Consider the following 16,351-nt stretch of genomic DNA (forward strand, 5'->3'; position numbering starts at 1 on the left):
TTAATCAGATTGCTTACATTCAAAACAAACATAACCCTGGTATCCTAGTATTTATGTCTGCGCTCTATTAGCCGCACTCTCTGGGCTGTGGAAATCTGTCGTGTGGTGAGGTAGCACTCTGGGTGCTCTCCAGCTGCCTTCATTCCTGTTGTGCTGCTGCCTTGGCAGGGGCTGAACTGCCAGCCCCGTAGGTCTCCCCTGCCAGCCTGCACCCGGCCGCACCTCAACACCCAGTCCCTCTGCACTAGCCAGGGGCCCGGTGCCACTGTGGCTGGTTAGACTTCTGCTCATCTTGTCAGCCCTGTGTGCGAACTCAGAGGTCACCTTCTTTCCTTCCTTCTTCCTTCTTTTACTCTTTTGAGACTGGGTCTCAGGTAGTCCTGGGTTTCTGGAAGTAAAAATGTAGTCACACTCGAGTTTGAACTCCTGACCTCCCGCTTCCACCTCCTGAGTACCGGGATTACCAGTGTGCTTTGTCACCTGCGATTTTATGCAGTGCTGGGGATAGACCGAAGACACTGTACATGCTAGGCAGGCGCTCTGCCACCTGAGCTCATCAAAGCCCTTCCATGATGCTCTTAACCTCTTCCCTCATGCCAGCTTTGAGCATGACTGCTCAGAAATTTACTGGCAGATCCGTACTGGCAGACACGGATCAGAGATATGCCCACCCTGTCCCGCCTCTTCTCATTGTCACCCACAAGGATGGCCTACCAATGAGGACAAATGAAGAGACCCAGCGTCTGGCCTGGGCTCTGTCTGCTTCTGGCCTAAGCAGGGTTGTCCACGAGCCTGCGTCTGGCCGTGAGCTGACCCTGACTCTGCCCCTGCAGTGAGCAAGTGGAGGAAGCAGCGCCTGGTTCCGCTCCTGGCCATCCCCACCTGCGTGGGATTCGGCATTCACCAGGACAAGTATAGGTGAGCCACCTCACTGGCCGCCCCCTTCCCACCCAGGGGCCCCTCTGCTGCACGAGTGGGCATTTCTCAGGGGACAGCATTGCCTTTCCTCAGAATGGGCCTGTGGCTCACATGACCAGGGTGGGTCCAGCTTTCCAAGTGGTAGGTTTTACTCAGCTTGACTTACAGAGCAGCAGGTGACCTTGGCATCTCCTCCAGCAAAGTCTCACTACCTTTAATTGTTGTCTTCTTTTATCCGGGCAGCAGAGGGGAAGGGAAAAACCAAGGTGAAGCAGAGTGAAGGCTAAGACCCAAGAGTAAGCTGGCTGGCTTACCTGAGAGACTCCTGCTGCTGGGAACTGGGATGTGAGAATTGGGGAAAACAAGTGGAGAGCTAAGGGGTGAAAAACCTCAGGCCCCATGCCTGCCCCAGGGCATTGTGAGAGCTTACAGGAAAGCGGGCAGTGAGCCCAAAGGCAGGAATACACAGCTGTAGATTAGCACTGGAGATAAGTGTCCTAACCTGCCCAGGACACCCTGCCCAGGTCCTATGGCATACCTTGCAGACCTTAGCATCCCACACCTCCAGCTCCCATGATTCTGTCTTCTAGGTTCCTGGTCTTCCCCAGCCTGGGGAGGAGCCTTCAGTCAGCCCTGGATGATAACCCAAAGCACATAGTATCAGAGAGGTGTGTGCTGCAGGTGGCCTGCAGGCTGGTACGTACCCCAGAACCACTCCGCACCCTCTTCAAATCCCAGCTTCCCCAGCAGGCAGGTTAATTCATCTTCATGGGTGCACAGAGGCCAGAGCACGAGTGGCCTAGTCGCTGGGGTGGTGATGTCCCACAAGGTGAGCCTGGAGGCCCGGCCTGGAACAGAGGTGCAGACCATGGCTTTGAGCCTGCACTCTCAGGATGAGTGAGAAGGGCTACGATGCTGGGTGGAAGAACGCTGAAGTACCTAGAAGAGAACTTTCCAGGCCAAGGAGACTGCTTGGGCCAAGGCTTACTTTTCTATTGCTAGGAAATATGACCAGGGGCCACTTGAGGAAAAAGGAGTTTGTTTTTGGCTTACAGTTTCAGAGAGCGAGAGTCCATGCTGGTAGAATGGCAGTAGCAGCCAGCAGGCAGTAGCAGCAGCCAGCACTCACACCTTGCAATCATGAAACAGAGAGAGCCCTAGGAATGGCAGGGGCCTTTGACACCTCAAGCCCAACCCCAGTAACACCTCCTCCAAAACGGCTACATCTAAGTCTTCTCAAACAGTTCCACTGATCAGGGACCAAGCATTCAAACACCCAAGACTACTGGGGACATCTCATTCAGACCACCACAGCTTGTACAGAGACATTACTCATTCATCCATTCATTCATTCATTCATGCATGCATGCATGCATGCTCTCACTAAATAGTCACCAAGTACCCAGCTTTCTCTGGCTGGAATGGAGCAGAGAGCAGCCAATCCTATCTTCATGTCTTCATTCTCAGCTAGGTGGACAGGGCTCTGGCAAACAGTCGGCTTTTAGAAATGAGCCCTGCTTGCCAGGTAGTGGTGGTGCACACCTTTAATCCTGGAAGGTAGAGGCGGATGGATCTGTGAGTTTGAGGCCAGCCTGGTCTATAGAGTGAATTCCAGGATAGCAGGGTTACACAGTGAAATCCTGTCTTGCAAAACAACAAAAAAGAAATGGCACCTGCTTAATGAAGCATGAGGAACCAGGCACCGAGGGAGCGATGTGCTTGTTAGGTGAGGTGAACACCCTAGCACCGCCCAGTGTGGCGGGGTGGGGTCAGCGTGTGCCGAGAACAGCAGACAAATCCGTCACAATACCAGGTAAGGATCAGGGGTGCTGTAAGGCAGAAAGACTGCCAGGCCATGTGGGGTTGAGCTGCCCCAAAGAAACTAAATGCAAGATGAAGGCTCAAGCGGAAGAGGGTGGGGCTTACAGAGCATTATAGAAGAACAAAGTGGCCCCAGAGTTACGGGAGGGAGGGGTCTAGAGATGAGTAAACACTGGAGCTGGCTAGAGCCCCCAGGAAGGGGCTCTGATGCTGGAGGATGCTGGTTACTTCTGCAAAGGGACGCTAGATCAGCACAGGAGGTATGTGGGAAGGCAAATATTAGCTAACTGCTGGTTCATTGTTTTGTTGGGGTTTCTCTGTGTAACAGCTCTGGCTGTCCTGAAACTTGCTCTGTAGACCAGGCTGTCCTTGAACTCACAGGGATCCGCCTGCCTCTCCGTCCCGAGTGCTGGGGTTAAAGGCGCACATCACCGCCCAGCTAACTGCTGATTTCTTCAGAAAGTCTAACTTGAGCCATGACTAAGCATGCTACCACAGTGAACTTCACCATGCTGCGCTAGAACTTGACAGGACACCCCGTCAGTCACAGTGTGGTGGTCTCTAGGTTGACACCTTTGCTCTTTTCTCATCTGTCATGGCTCTGTCAGTTGTGGCACCTCAGTACCATTCCTCTTCCTCCAGCTGGATGCTCTAGAGTTCCTCCATGAAAATGAGTATGTTCACGGGAATCTGACAGCCGAGAATGTCTTCGTGAATCCAGAGGATCTAAGCCAGGTGAGAGCCAGAACCTTCCAACACGCGCACGCGCGCACACACACGAGCACACACATGCTCTCAAACACCCCTTTTTGTGATGGTGGGGGTGTGGCTCTGTGGGTAGAGTGCTTGCCCAGCATACATTAAGAAAACAAACAAACAAAACAACAACCCTGGGTTCCCTATCTGAGACCACATACACTGGGCATGTTGGCACACATCTGTCATCCCAGCATTCAGGAAGTGAATACGGAGGATCAGTTCAGTCACTGTAAGCCAGGCATGGTGCACACCTTTAATCCCAGCACTCAGGAGGCAGAGGCAGGTTATTCTGTGAGTTTTGAGGTCTACATAGTGAGTTCCAGTACAGCCAGGGTTACAATTGAGATAGGAGGTGTCTCTGTAGGCTCCTGGGCTGGCGGCACTTCAGAGCCGAGGCAGGCGGAGTGCTGGGAGTCCAGGCAAAGGCAGGAGAACAAAGCAGTGTGGGTGCTGAGCTCAGTCCTCGGAGTTGGGCTTTGTGTGCCTGGGACAAAGCGCCTGGCTCCACAGGGGACATATCTCTTGATGGAGCCAGCATTTGGTGGCGTCTTTGCAAGGTGGTGGAAATGCGGAGTACGGCTTCCCGGGGCGTCTTCCCTCCATTCCTCCCTGCTTCCCAGCCGCTGTGAGGTGAACAGTTCCCACTACCCACTTGATCCACCGCGATGTTTAGTCTCACCCGAGGCCCAAGGCAGGGATGCAGCTGGGTTTGTGTAACCTGCAACAATAGAATGTCGAACCTTCCCCTCTACAGCTGTCGGGTTGTAGACAGCTGCTGAAAGTCTGTGCGACACCCAGCTGTAGTCCTGACCTTAGGTCTGTGTGACTTGGTGTCCACAGGTGACCCTGGTGGGATATGGCTTCACCTTCCGCTACTGCCCAGGGGGCAAACACGTGGCCTACAAAGAAGGCAGCAGGAGCCCACACGAGGGAGACCTGGAGTTCATTAGCGTAGACACGCACAAGGGATGCGGTGAGCGGGGCCCAGCACCGTGACTCCCGCGTCTCACCCTGCGCAGCTCCCTGGGTTCTCAGCCATAAAGGGTGCTGTGGTGGGACTGGGGATGTAGACAGTGTCCTGGGCGTGAGAAGGGTTTGTGGATGGTGGCCTTTGAGCAGTGGGGATATGAGATTTAGAACAAAGAAGAGTGGCTTTGTCGTGCTTCCTGAGTCTCTGAGCCCCAATCTGGCAGACTTTGGAGCTGATGAGTGCTGCCTTAGGGTCACCTAGGAATGCAGGTGCAGAAAAGGGGCCATCCATTCCTAGAGCCTGAGATCCTTGTGGTGTCATGGGAGTTAAGATTGAACAAGAAGAGGATCTGGTTGTCCGTGGGAAGTGTGCAGGAGGGGTGACAGCCCTAGGCATTCTCCAGCCCCTCTTTCTTGAGTCTCAGAATCATCACCGTCCATCTGCCTGCACATACACTTCCATCAGACTAAAGTCCCTGAGCAGGGATGGTGCCTGTTCTGCTCAGGGGCAGGAAGTGAAGCAGCTTGAACTTAATTTAGGACATAGCTGTCTAAACAGTGAGTTAGGAGGCAAAGGGAGAGTGCCGGCTTCTCTGCCCTGCTTTGTCTCCTCTATGATCAGGTAAGTCCATGCTGCAATCTTTTCCCACTTAACTGTGTGGGAAATGATTGGAAACTCCTGTCTGTTTGGGAGAGGAGAGGCCAGGTCTGATGCACAGGCCCCCAGAGCTCATTGGATAAGTGTATCAACACAAGACGAATAGATGGGGACATTGGGGTACTGGAGTAGGTGACAGGCACAGAGAATAAGGGAGGCTGTGGACTGAGCAGTGATGGCTGAGACAGTTGGGTGGTGGAGGGGCAGACAGATGAGGAGGCAGAGCATCCAGACTGAGCCACCACCTCTCCCCTTTCCTCCCAGGGCCCTCCCGCCGCAGTGACCTCCAGACCTTGGGCTACTGTATGCTCAAGTGGCTTTATGGGTCCCTGCCATGGACAAGCTGCCTTCCCAACACCGAGGAGATCACTAGGCAGAAGCAGATGTGAGTGTAAGGGTCTGTAGCACCCAGGATTAGCCCAGGCACTCCTTCAGGTAGGGGAGGAGCTCACATCCCAGCAGGGAGTAAGAGGGATGGAAAGGTGACCACCCACAGCCATGACCCTCTGCAGCCTCAAGTACATTCTTTGTGGCGTACTCCAGCAGAAGAGACTCTGGGCTCTATGGCCATGCCAACCAGGGTTGGCTTCTGGCTCCACTGTTCTGGGTGCTGTGAGCCCCAGGGTTCTCCCACCAAGAACTGCTATATAGTTAGCACCTGAGTAACAAGCTTTGAAGGGTTAGGAGGTGAGTGTGCTCATTGCATGCATGACACCACAACTCATTCGCAGGCTGCATTCGCAGGCTGCATTCGCAGGGCATGCACCCCTAGCTACCCAGCCTCCATACCCCCAGGATTAGTGCCTTGGTCTCAGCATGTGAGTCTTCAAGTCTTAACAGTTGTTCTTTACGCAGTTGGTAAGAACAGAGAGAAGCATTGTGCCGGGGTTCAGCACCAAGGATAGATACAAGTTAGTGCCCTAGGCACTGCTGTTCAGCACCTAGGATAGCGGTAGGAAACTCTTTGGGACTGGTCACTATGTGACACCAAAGACAACAAAACTAGCTTTGAAAGGAGTCGCTCTGCTGTGCTCGTCAGTTAGATGTTGGTCTTAGGGTCTGCTGTATGGTGAGGAAATGTGGCCTTGAATGGGTTCATAGGGTGTGTCGCTTCAGCACAAGGACAGCAGACTCCTGGCCCTGGGGTGTCCCTGAAGGTCCTGGATCTGTACAGACTGGATAGCAGCAGGGCCCCCGACCATCCAGGATGGGTTTCACAGGCAGCTGAAGTCTCCAGGATTGTCACCGGGAGCCCTGGGAGGATGAGATCTTTGAGGAAGAGGGAGCACCCCAGGGAGCACTCACGGCGCTGCTTCACGTCCTGACCTTAGGGTGCTTTGATACAGTTGGCTATTGTGCCCCCATGGTACCTGCTACCTAGCCCCCTGTTCCAGCCACAACACGTGGTGCTGTCTCTGCACCTCTTGAAACGAAGCCCAGTGGAGTGAGCAGGTGACCCAAAGGCTAAAAGACCAAGAGTGTCAAGTTACGACATGTTCCTGTGGCTTGGATTAGGGACAAACACTGCAGCTTAACCAGGTGTGCTGGCTTAGGTCTCAGGTGGAGAGCCTCGACTCCTGAGGCTCTCCACAACACGCCGCTGGTTTCCTTGTGTCCACACTCTGTCCTCACGTCTGGCAACAGAGAATATGCCTGTGTGTCCAGGACAGAGTGGAGTCATAAGCAGTAAGGAACACTGTGGCCCAGTCTGGACTTGAGTGCGGACACAGAGGTCATGTAGCAAGGAGCAGCCCGAGCTGGAGAGAGTGCTGACCTGGAGCAGTCAGGGAACAGAGACACCCTCTTCCCAGGTTGCAGAGAGCAGTGAGGGGCAGTGAGGCTGTGGGTCCAGGACATGGGGCAGGGAAGGATGTGACGGAGACCAGGCCACAGGGGCTGCTGGTGGACATTATGTTCCTGAATTTTAATTTTGCACTGGGGGGCCACAGGCACTTGGAGGGTGGTGTTGGGCCTGGTCAGAGAGAGACCACAGGGCCCTCACAGAGTCACAGAGCAGGAGGCCTGAGGTGAGCCCATAACCAGGACAGGAACTAAGAAACAGGAAGTTTGGCCGGGAGCAGGAGAGAGAAGATGAACGGGAGAACCAGCCTGGCAGTCTAGACCGGAGAATCAGTGGAACACGGGACTTGGGGAGGGTCCAGAAGTACTGTCTGTCTTTCCTAAGTGGTGTGTATGTGTGTGCATGCCTGTGGTCAATCCTTGCACACTAGAACATTCTATGTTTTGAATTCCTACTGAAGATATCTGTAATAACTAATCCAGTGGTGTGGAATTGGGCTTTACTTGTAAGCTCACACACAGCCACCAGAAATGCAGATTCCTAGGCCTGGAGCTAATCAGTACAGGGTCTGTCTAGTACCCCATGAGCCAGCCTAGTGTAATCCTAACATTGAGGAGGTAGAGGCAGGAGGGTCAGAAGTTCAAGGTCATTGCCAACTGCAGAGTGAATTAAAGGCCAGCCTGGGCCACATGACATTATGCCTCAAAGAGACTAAAAATTTAGTAATACTATGAAGGCTGCATATTGACTGTTGGTGAAGTTGCTGTGAGCAGAAGCTCTGGGAACTTGACTGCTGGTCCCACACTCAGCAGAGCTATGGCGCTGTGTGCATTCATTGACTTCTCACAGCAAATCTGATGAGACGTGAATACCACATTTGAGCAGTGTAGGCCTTGGGTGTGTCTGAGTGTGTGCGTGAGTGCGTGCGTGAATATGTGTTGTATGTGTATGTATGTGGCGACACGGCGTCCTAACACATCTCTCCTCCCATGTGCTTCTGCCCTGAAGGTATCTGCACAACCCTGACCTCTTTGTGGGACTGTGTCGCCGCTGGCGCAAGGCCTCAGGTATGCTGCAGGCAGGCCTCGTGCCGTGGAGGCTTTCTTTACCTGCTGTGCTTTTCTTGTTTGAGTTTTCCCAGGGGTGTGTGCTGTGGGCACCTCTTGTGCAGCGTGAGTGTGGAGACAACGGCAGGGCTCTCTTTGCTGAGGATCAGACTTGCACTGTCAGCCTTGGTGGCAAGTGCCTTTACCCGCTGAGCCTTATGGATGGCCCTGTCATTTTTTTTTTGTTGTTGTTGTTTTTTTGGTTTTTTTTTTTTGGTTTTTCAAGAGAGGGTTTCTCTGTGGCTTTTGGAGGCTGTCCTGGAACTAGCTCTTGTAGGCTAGGCTGGCCTCGAACTCACAGAGATCCGCCTGCCTCTGCCTCCCAAGTGCTGGGATTAAAGGCGTGCGCCACCAACGCCCGGCTTTTGTTTTGTTTTTTTTTGTTGTTGTTGTTGTTGTTGTTGTTTGGTTTTTGAGACAAGGTTTTTCTGTGTAGTCCTGGCTGTCCTGGAATTCACTTTGTAGACCAGGCTGGCCTCGAACTCACAGAGATCTGCCTGCCTCTGCCTCCCAGTTGCTGGGAGTAAAGGTGTGCGCCACCACTGCTTGGTAGGCCCTGTGATTTTTTTTTTTATTTGGTTTTTTGAGACAGGGTTTCTCTGAGGCTTTGGAGGCTGTCCTGGAACTAGCTCTTGTAGACCAGGCTGGCCTCGAACTCACAGAGATCCTCCTGCCTCTGCCTTCCAAGTGCTGGGATTAAAGGGGCCCTGTGATTTTTTAATAGAATTATATTACTGATATTGGGTTCCTTGTTTTCCTTGTTTGAGACAGGTAGATTATGGAGGGTTCTTGCATTAATACTTATTTGTTGTTTGAGACAGAGACTGATTTTTATCCACCTGCCTCAAATGCTGAGACCAAAGGCTCATACCAACAGCCTTTTGTAGGATTTGGTTGGGGTTTTTGTAATTAAAAAGTACTTAGTATCTTTGACTTTAAAAATGAATTATGCTGAACATTGGTGGCGCACACCTTTAATCCCAGCATTTGGGAGGCAGAGGCAGGTGGATCTCTGTGAGTTTGAGACCAGCCTGGTCTATAAGAGCTAGTTCCAGGACAGCCTCCAAAGCCACAGAGAAACCCTGTCTCGAAAAACCAAACAAAACTGAATATAGTCTTGGAAGATGGCACAGTGGGTAAAGTGTTTGCCATGTAAGTGTGAGGGCCTGACTTCACATCCCGAGTCTGCATGGAGCCAGATGCAGACGTCATCTCTAAACCCAGTGCTCCCCCCTGGAGACAGAAGGCAGAAGTAGAAGAGGCCCTGACATTTGCGGCCTGCTGGCCCGCATACACAGCACAAGAAACACTGCTTCAAACCAGGTGGAGGAGAGGACCAGCACTCAGGGTTGTCTGACCTCTGCAAGCATGGCGAGATGCACGTGCACCTGCACACACGTGAACACGCTTACATGCATGCACACATAAATAGTCATGTGATTAATTCAGTGCATCAACAGTAGAAGTTAAGAAGAGGGGGCTCAGTGGTTAGGAGTATTTACTGCAAGCCTTTAATCCCAGCACTCAGGAGGCAGAGGCAGGCAGATCTCAGTGAGTTCAAGGCCAGCCTGGTCTACAGAGCAAGTTCCAGGCATCGAGGGCTACACAGAGAAACCCTGTCTCCAAGAAAAAAAAAAAGAGTGCTTACTGCTGCTGCAGAGGACCTGGTGCTGTTCTCAGCACCACATGGCAGCTCACAACCATCTGTGACCCCGGTTCAGTGATCTGTGCCTTCTTCTGGCCTCCATGAGCAGTGAACACAAAAGGTGCACATAAACACGCATAATTCATAAATCTTTAAATATTTTATGCAGCACAATGAGGACTGTGTGTATACCAAATAATAGATGCTTCAAAAGCAAGTGTGAGGTCCCAGTACCCCACCTCCAAAATTGAACATTTAAACCAGAGAATTGTGTAGCATAAACAGTGAGTCCTGTCACTCTATTTCTCCACAGCCCTGCTTTCCAGAATAGTCTTTGGCAGTGCTTGTATGGTGAGCCTGTGTATCAGTGTCTATCACTTTAACAGTGGCCTAAAGCAGACGTTTTGTTTGTTTGGTTGTTTTGTTTTGTTTTGTTTTGTTGAGGGTTTCTCTGTGTAGTCCTGTCTTAGAACTCTCTGGCCTTGAACTCACAGAGATCCACTTGTCTCTGCCTCCCAAGTGCTGGGATTAAAGGTGTGGGCCGCCACCACCTAGCCAGATGCTCTTTTTAAAGATCATTTTTATTTCATATGTTTGACTGTGTTACCTACATGTACACTAGGTTGTATAGTGCCCAGAGGGCAGAAGAGGTGTTAGGTTCCTGCAGTTGGAGTTACAGATGGCTGTGACCCAGCATGTGGGTACTAGGAATTTAACCCAAATCTGATCCATTTCTTCAGCCCCAGATTTTTTTTTTAAAGAGCTAAAGTCTTGGGTTGAGTGGTATCTGGTTCATCTGTTGGTCTTATGGGATCTCAGTGCAGTGCAGCCTCTGTGGCTATTCCCAGTCAGACAGATTGATCTCTGCTGTGCAGGAACCCTGTGGGGTAGACTCCTCATCAGCCCAGAATAGTCTGAGGCCAGCCCAGGAGGTGGGCAGTAACAGTGGCCGCTGAAGGAGGAGAGATGAATGCCTGTCGTGGAGGCAGGAGCACTGTGCATGGCAGCCTTGCTGCATCTACAGCTGCCTCCTCTTTTCCAAACCATTGTGAGTTTGGATCTCAGCACCCTGGTGAAAAGCCTGCACAGCACTGGGTACTTACAATCCCAGTGCTGGGCGCAGCAGACAGGTGGACCTCGATGGCCAACTCTTTCGCTGGGTCAATGAGCTGCAGGTTAGTGAGCGGCCTTGCTCAGAAAACAAAGTGGAGTGTGACACCGAGAGGAAGCAGCTGCTGTTGACCTCTGCATTGGACACACACAGACCTTCACATAGAGAACAATACACACACAGGAAAATAAAAACACCACCTCTGACCTCCACATATGGAATAAGTAAAGTTAGGGGGAAGTAGCCCTGGGCTGGAGAGATGACCAGACGATGCTTGCCAGAGACCAGCGTCCAACTCCAAAACTCACATTGTATAGCTCACATCTGTCTGTGACTCCAGCTGTGGAGGACCCAAGACCCTCTTCCTGCTCTCTGAGGGCATCCCACACACACACATTAAATATATTTTTTAAAGGTATCGTCAGGCCAGGTGTGGTTGGTACACATCTTTGATGCCAGCTCTGTGAGTTCTAAGTCAACATGGTCTACATAGTGAGTTCTAGGTTGGCCAGGGCTACATAGAGACTCTGTCTCAAAACCAAAACAAAGCAACAATAATAAAAATGGTACCATCATGGTATCATCCTGTTTCCCCAGCATTCAAGAGACCAAGGCAGTAGGATTGTCAGGAACTGGAGACCAGCCTCTGCTACATACTGCTACATAGTGAATTCCAGGCCAGCCTGGGCTACAGAGTAAGACTTTTTTTTTCCAAATTAAAAAGAGCCCTTCTAACCTGTGTGATGTAAGTGCCTACACTTACCTTACAGGTCCAAGGTTACCTGATACGGCTGGCGAGAAGTTACACCAGGCTTGGGTTGGAGGGGCCATGGCAAGACTGAGGCTGTGACAGTTTTATAGAAGAATGTCGTGGCAGTTGCCAGGATCAATACATTGTAGTTGTCGGGATACAGACTGTGATGTGGCTCTCAAAGCCACACGTCATAGGCTAGGTCGTCTCCATGGTTCCTTGCAGGTTGGCATGCCTGCTTTTGTGCTGCTGTGAACTATATTCTGTTTTCCATTTCCCCGTGGGTGAACCCTTTCTGAAGCATGCTTGGTTGCACATAGGGCTTGCCTGCAGCTCGCGCTGGTCACATAGACACCCATCTGCTTCCCTCTGCCCTGTGACTCCGTTTGTGCACCGGGCTCCCATTCCCGTCCTGCCTCAGCTGGAGCCGACAGGCCCCACGTGAGAGGCGCACATAGGTCTTCCTCGCAGGGGTCTGCTGGGAGGTAGTACGGGATGGGACGCGCATGGTGGGTGACTGGTCCATGTTACAGCTGCTGACCCTGACTGGGGAGCGCTCTGGGGCTACCGTTCCACTGACGCTTCCCACACACGGACAGCCGACACGGGACTGCGGATGCCACCTCTAAGCCCTCTCCTGTGCTTTTGGGTGTCTTGACCACAGAGACCCTGCAGGAGTACCTGAAGGTGGTGATGGCCCTCAATTATGAGGAGAAGCCGCCTTATACTGTGCTGAGGAACAATCTAGAAGCCCTGCTGAAGGATTTGCGGGTGTCACCCTATGACCCCCTGGACCTCCAGATGGTGCCTTAGGTGGAATCCAGGTGAGGAGGTTGTAGTTTTAACTCCTAAGCCCCAACCAGGCTGTGAGGGACTGGTTGCCCCAGACCCAGCAACGGGTAGACCCTTGGCTTCCCCGTGGGCTCCTGAAATTAGTTCAAGAGGAAGCCAGACAGCTGGAACTCAGCTGGGTGATCTGTGTGACCAGAAAATTCTGAAGGCACCCAGATGTGATGGTGTATACCTGACCCACTTTTGCTGTTTGTTTGCTTGTTGGTTTGTTTGTTTGAGACAGGCTTTCATGAAACTCAGGCCATGCTCCAACTCTATGTAGCAAGGCTAGCCTTGAGCTCCTGATTCTCTTGTCCTACCTCCAGAGTGCTGGGACTGCCAGTGCCACCATGCCCACTTTGGGCATGGGGGGATGGAAGCCAGGGCCTCCCTCACCATCCTGAATCCCTTGATGCCAGTCAGGTTCACCTCACGTCGTCTTCCTGCCCAGCCCTGCCTTTGGCGGCAGGGTGACTGACTTGGAGTTGCCCCCCTGCCTCCCTGCTGCAAGTCCTCACGACTGCTTTGTCCCTCCTGGTCGTGCACCTCCACTACCTCCCAGAAGTGTGGCAGGAAGGAGGGGCTTAAACCCTGAAGTTCCTTACAACTGTGTTTATTTTCCAGAACTTCTGACTTGCAGCGTGAAATAGGACATGAAGTAGTGTGGCTCGAGGCTATCTGTTTGAGCTCCTAGAAGAATCCCTTGAATGTGCGATTCTGTCACTCCCTTAGGACGTAAGAATTAGCCTTCTCAGTGGCGGGGAGCCTGAGTCATCTCCCGCAATGTGAAACTTCCTCTCTCCCAGTTGTCGGCTGCCTGGTTGCTGGTGGCAGCAGTGGCCACTCCCTGGGGCCCTCCTGCCTTGGGCATGCCTGTGATTCCATAATAAACTGTTTCTAATCAACGCCTGGAGAGTTCAGTGTTCAGTTCTGGGAGAATCTTTGACTTAATAACTCCTGACCAGAGTGACAGTGCACACAAGAAGCCCAAGGGGCCGAGACAGTCAGCACAGCAAGAAAATGTCGGTCAAACAGTCTTCAGCTTGCTCACGCCTGCTCTTGGGAAGTCAGTCACCCACCCAGTCAGTGTTACACTTCATCTAGTCCGCATCGCACCCCAGCCTTCTGTTCGTGCGTCAGTCCATGCGTTCATCCTGCAGCTACCCATACCTTTTACCCATCTGCCTCGTGCTCTGCGCTACCAGATGGGGTTTCTTTTTCTCTGTATAGGTCTGACTGTTCTGGAACTCACTTTATAGACCAGGTGGCCTCGAACTCACGGAGACCCGCCTACCTCTGCCTCCTGAGAGCTGGGATTAAAGGTGTGTGCCACAGCTGCCCGGCCCTGCCAGTCTAGAGTCACCCCTTCCACACTTCTGCTCATCCTCAGCAACCTCGCGCCTGTACATCCAGCATCCCACCCGTTAATCCTTCAGATTTACTTGGTTAGGGACATGTGTGTCGGTATGGGTATGTGTCTGAGTGCACATACTAGCAGAGAGATCAGATCCTATGGAGTTGGCATTCCAGGCCGTTGTGATGAGCCCAGCTTGGGTGCTAGGAATCAAACTTGGGTCCTCCTCAAGAGCAGTAAGCATTCTTAACTTCTGAGCCGCCTCTTCAGCCCCCAGCCCATTCTCTGCGCTGGGGGATCTGGAGGATCATCACAATGGCAGGAGCGTGTTGCAGAGAGAACACATGGTATATAGTTAGACCACGGAACAGAGGGTCTGATGCCCTGCTGGCTCTCTCGTTTCATTTCCTCCTGGACCCTCTGCCCTTGTGTCCTGCCACCCGCATTCAGGAGAGCCTTTCTGCTTGGTGTGTAGAAGTTTCCTCCAAATCTAGTTAAGACTCAAACTGCTAAGAGAGTCTCCATAAGACACAGGAAGTAGAAAAAAGTTTAAAAAAGAAAGAAAAGAGAGGGAACAGCTGGGGATGTAGCTCAGGGTAGACCACTTGCCTAGCATGTGTGAAGTCCTAGGTTCCTTCCGTAGCACTAAAGATAAAAAAAGAAAAATGGAGAGAGGAGCGAAGAACATGAAGCAGGCTGGCTCCTTTTGCCTCTTCACGGATAAACTAATTGTACCACCTAACGTGACATTGCCATACACCTATGCGTACACCATGCCCTGTCTTCAACCCCCTTCTCTCTCTGCACTTCGCCTTCCGTGAGTCTTCATTCTAACACCTAACAGCCCATCCCTTGAGACGATGCATGTATCTGTCTCTCTGTCTGGCTTGTTTTTCTTTTTCTTTCTTTTTTTTTTTTTTTTTTTTTTTTTTGGTTTTTTTCGAGACAGGGTTTCTCTGTATTGTTTTGGAGGTTATCCTGGAACTAGCTCTGTAGACCAGCCTGGCCTCGAACTCACAGAGATCCGCCTGCCTCTGCCTCCTGAATGCTGAGATTAAAGGCGTGAGCCACCAACGCCCGGCTCTGGCTTGTTTTTCTTAACATGGTATCTTTCTGCAACAAGTATTTTCCTGCAGTGAGATTTCAATTTCATTCTTCTTGATGTTTGAATAATACTCCAGTGTGTGTGTGTGTGTGTGTGTGTGTGTTCCACTTTTTTTTTCCCAAAACAATATAGAAACCCTGTCTCGAAAAACCAAAAGTATAGTTTTGTTTTACTTTTTTTCTAAGGGTTTACTTGGGAGGGGTGAGACAGGATCTCACTATGTATTGCTGGCTGTCCTGGAACTCACTGTGTAGACCAAGCTGACCTCATAGATCACCTGCCTCTGCCTCCTGAGTGCTGGGTTGAAAGGTGGGTCCCCACACCTGGCACAATCTTGTTTTTCTTTGTCTGCATTTGTGCAGCATAGGCTGGCCTGGAACTCAGAGCAGCTCTTCTGCCTCAGCCTCCCAAGGTTCTATGTCTTGAGTTTTTGTTTCCAAGGTTCCTATTTGCCTCTTTTTCAAAACACTTATCTCAAGGCTAGAGAGAGAGAGCCCAGCAGTTAAGAATGTATACTGCTTTTGCAAGTTCAGTTCCAAGCAAGAGGTCAGGTGCCTGGCAGTCACCCGTCCTCCAACTCCAGGAGCTCTGATGCCCTTTTCTGGCATCCGTGAGCAGCACCTGCACTCACAGTGCACAGACACACATTGTTTTGGTTACTCTTCTGTTGCTGTGATAAAACACTATGATTATTGGAGTCTCTGCAACTACCATGGCCAGCAAGAGGACTGACCCACAGGAGGCAAGAAGATAGTTTGGTGCAACAAGTCTTAGTAGCCAGTGTTGGTTCAAACTTTGGAAGTCTGACCCTGAGTAGTTTATTTTAGGAATATTTAAGCACAGCACAATTTGAAGAAGTTCCTCTTGGTGATAATTAACTCATTGTACACAATAAAGCTTAAGACATGACAACATCGAAACTCTTTGGTTCTGTAGATTGGCTACATGTGACGCCTTCTATAAACTGACATGGATAAGGGTCTTAGGGGAGGATTCGGTGAGGTCTCAGCCATAGAGATACCACAAAGTTCACCATACTATTTACTATGTCTGCCTCCAGCCTTCTGGGCAGGTAACAGATTAGGCATCACTTCCTTTGAAAGGACACCCTCTATGTTTACATCCCTGGTTCTCTTAGGGCTTATCTGTGAGCACAAGGATCTCCACGCCTCCCACACATGATGAGGACAATTTATAGATGAGTTTATTTGCATTTATGGTTCTAGAGAGTTTAAGTTCACAATGGTGGGGACAGCATTGCCCCAAGCTGCAGAGCAGACATGGCATCAGGGTCAGGAAGCTGCAGGCTCACATCTTGAACCCAGATGAGCCTGGCCACTGCTGAGAGCATCACTTTGATAGCTCGATTCCTGAGTACTCTGTGGTGTTGGCTGTCATGGCCCTGAGGCTCTGGCGCCTCAGCTTTTCAAGGCAGAAGAAAGAATACTGAAGGGAAGCACCTCCCCCAGGGTGGGTGTGGCCATGTCCGTTGGCAGGTGGTCTTTTGTTCTGTCTAATGCAT

At 51.3% G+C, this 16,351-nt stretch overlaps 1 protein-coding gene across 11 annotated transcripts in view; it reads left to right on the top strand.

The window, feature by feature from the left end:
- Vrk3 (VRK serine/threonine kinase 3) overlaps positions 1–13,275 on the top strand; it is a 28,314-nt gene extending 15,039 nt beyond the window's left edge. For 2 of the 11 annotated variants that reach the window (XM_013124223.3, XM_013124224.3), the window contains exons 8-15: positions 834–918; positions 1,509–1,614; positions 3,382–3,474; positions 4,339–4,471; positions 5,390–5,510; positions 7,935–7,993; positions 12,204–12,363; positions 12,995–13,275. In XM_013124223.3, coding sequence (XP_012979677.1) covers positions 834–918; positions 1,509–1,614; positions 3,382–3,474; positions 4,339–4,471; positions 5,390–5,510; positions 7,935–7,993; positions 12,204–12,352 — 746 coding nt within the window. In that variant the 3' untranslated portion in view covers positions 12,353–12,363; positions 12,995–13,275. Of the gene's footprint in view, positions 1–833; positions 919–1,508; positions 1,615–3,381; positions 3,475–4,338; positions 4,472–5,389; positions 5,511–7,934; positions 7,994–11,385; positions 12,364–12,994 lie in introns of those variants that run through there. The other 9 variants (XR_005873301.1, XR_002385977.2, XR_005873300.1 and 6 more) reach the window with 9 other exon arrangements.
- Positions 13,276–16,351: the final 3,076 nt, after the last annotated feature.

This window comes from Mesocricetus auratus, unplaced genomic scaffold, assembly GCF_017639785.1.
Source record: "Mesocricetus auratus isolate SY011 unplaced genomic scaffold, BCM_Maur_2.0 Super-Scaffold_100054, whole genome shotgun sequence".
NCBI classification, from domain to species: Eukaryota; Metazoa; Chordata; class Mammalia; order Rodentia; family Cricetidae; genus Mesocricetus; species Mesocricetus auratus.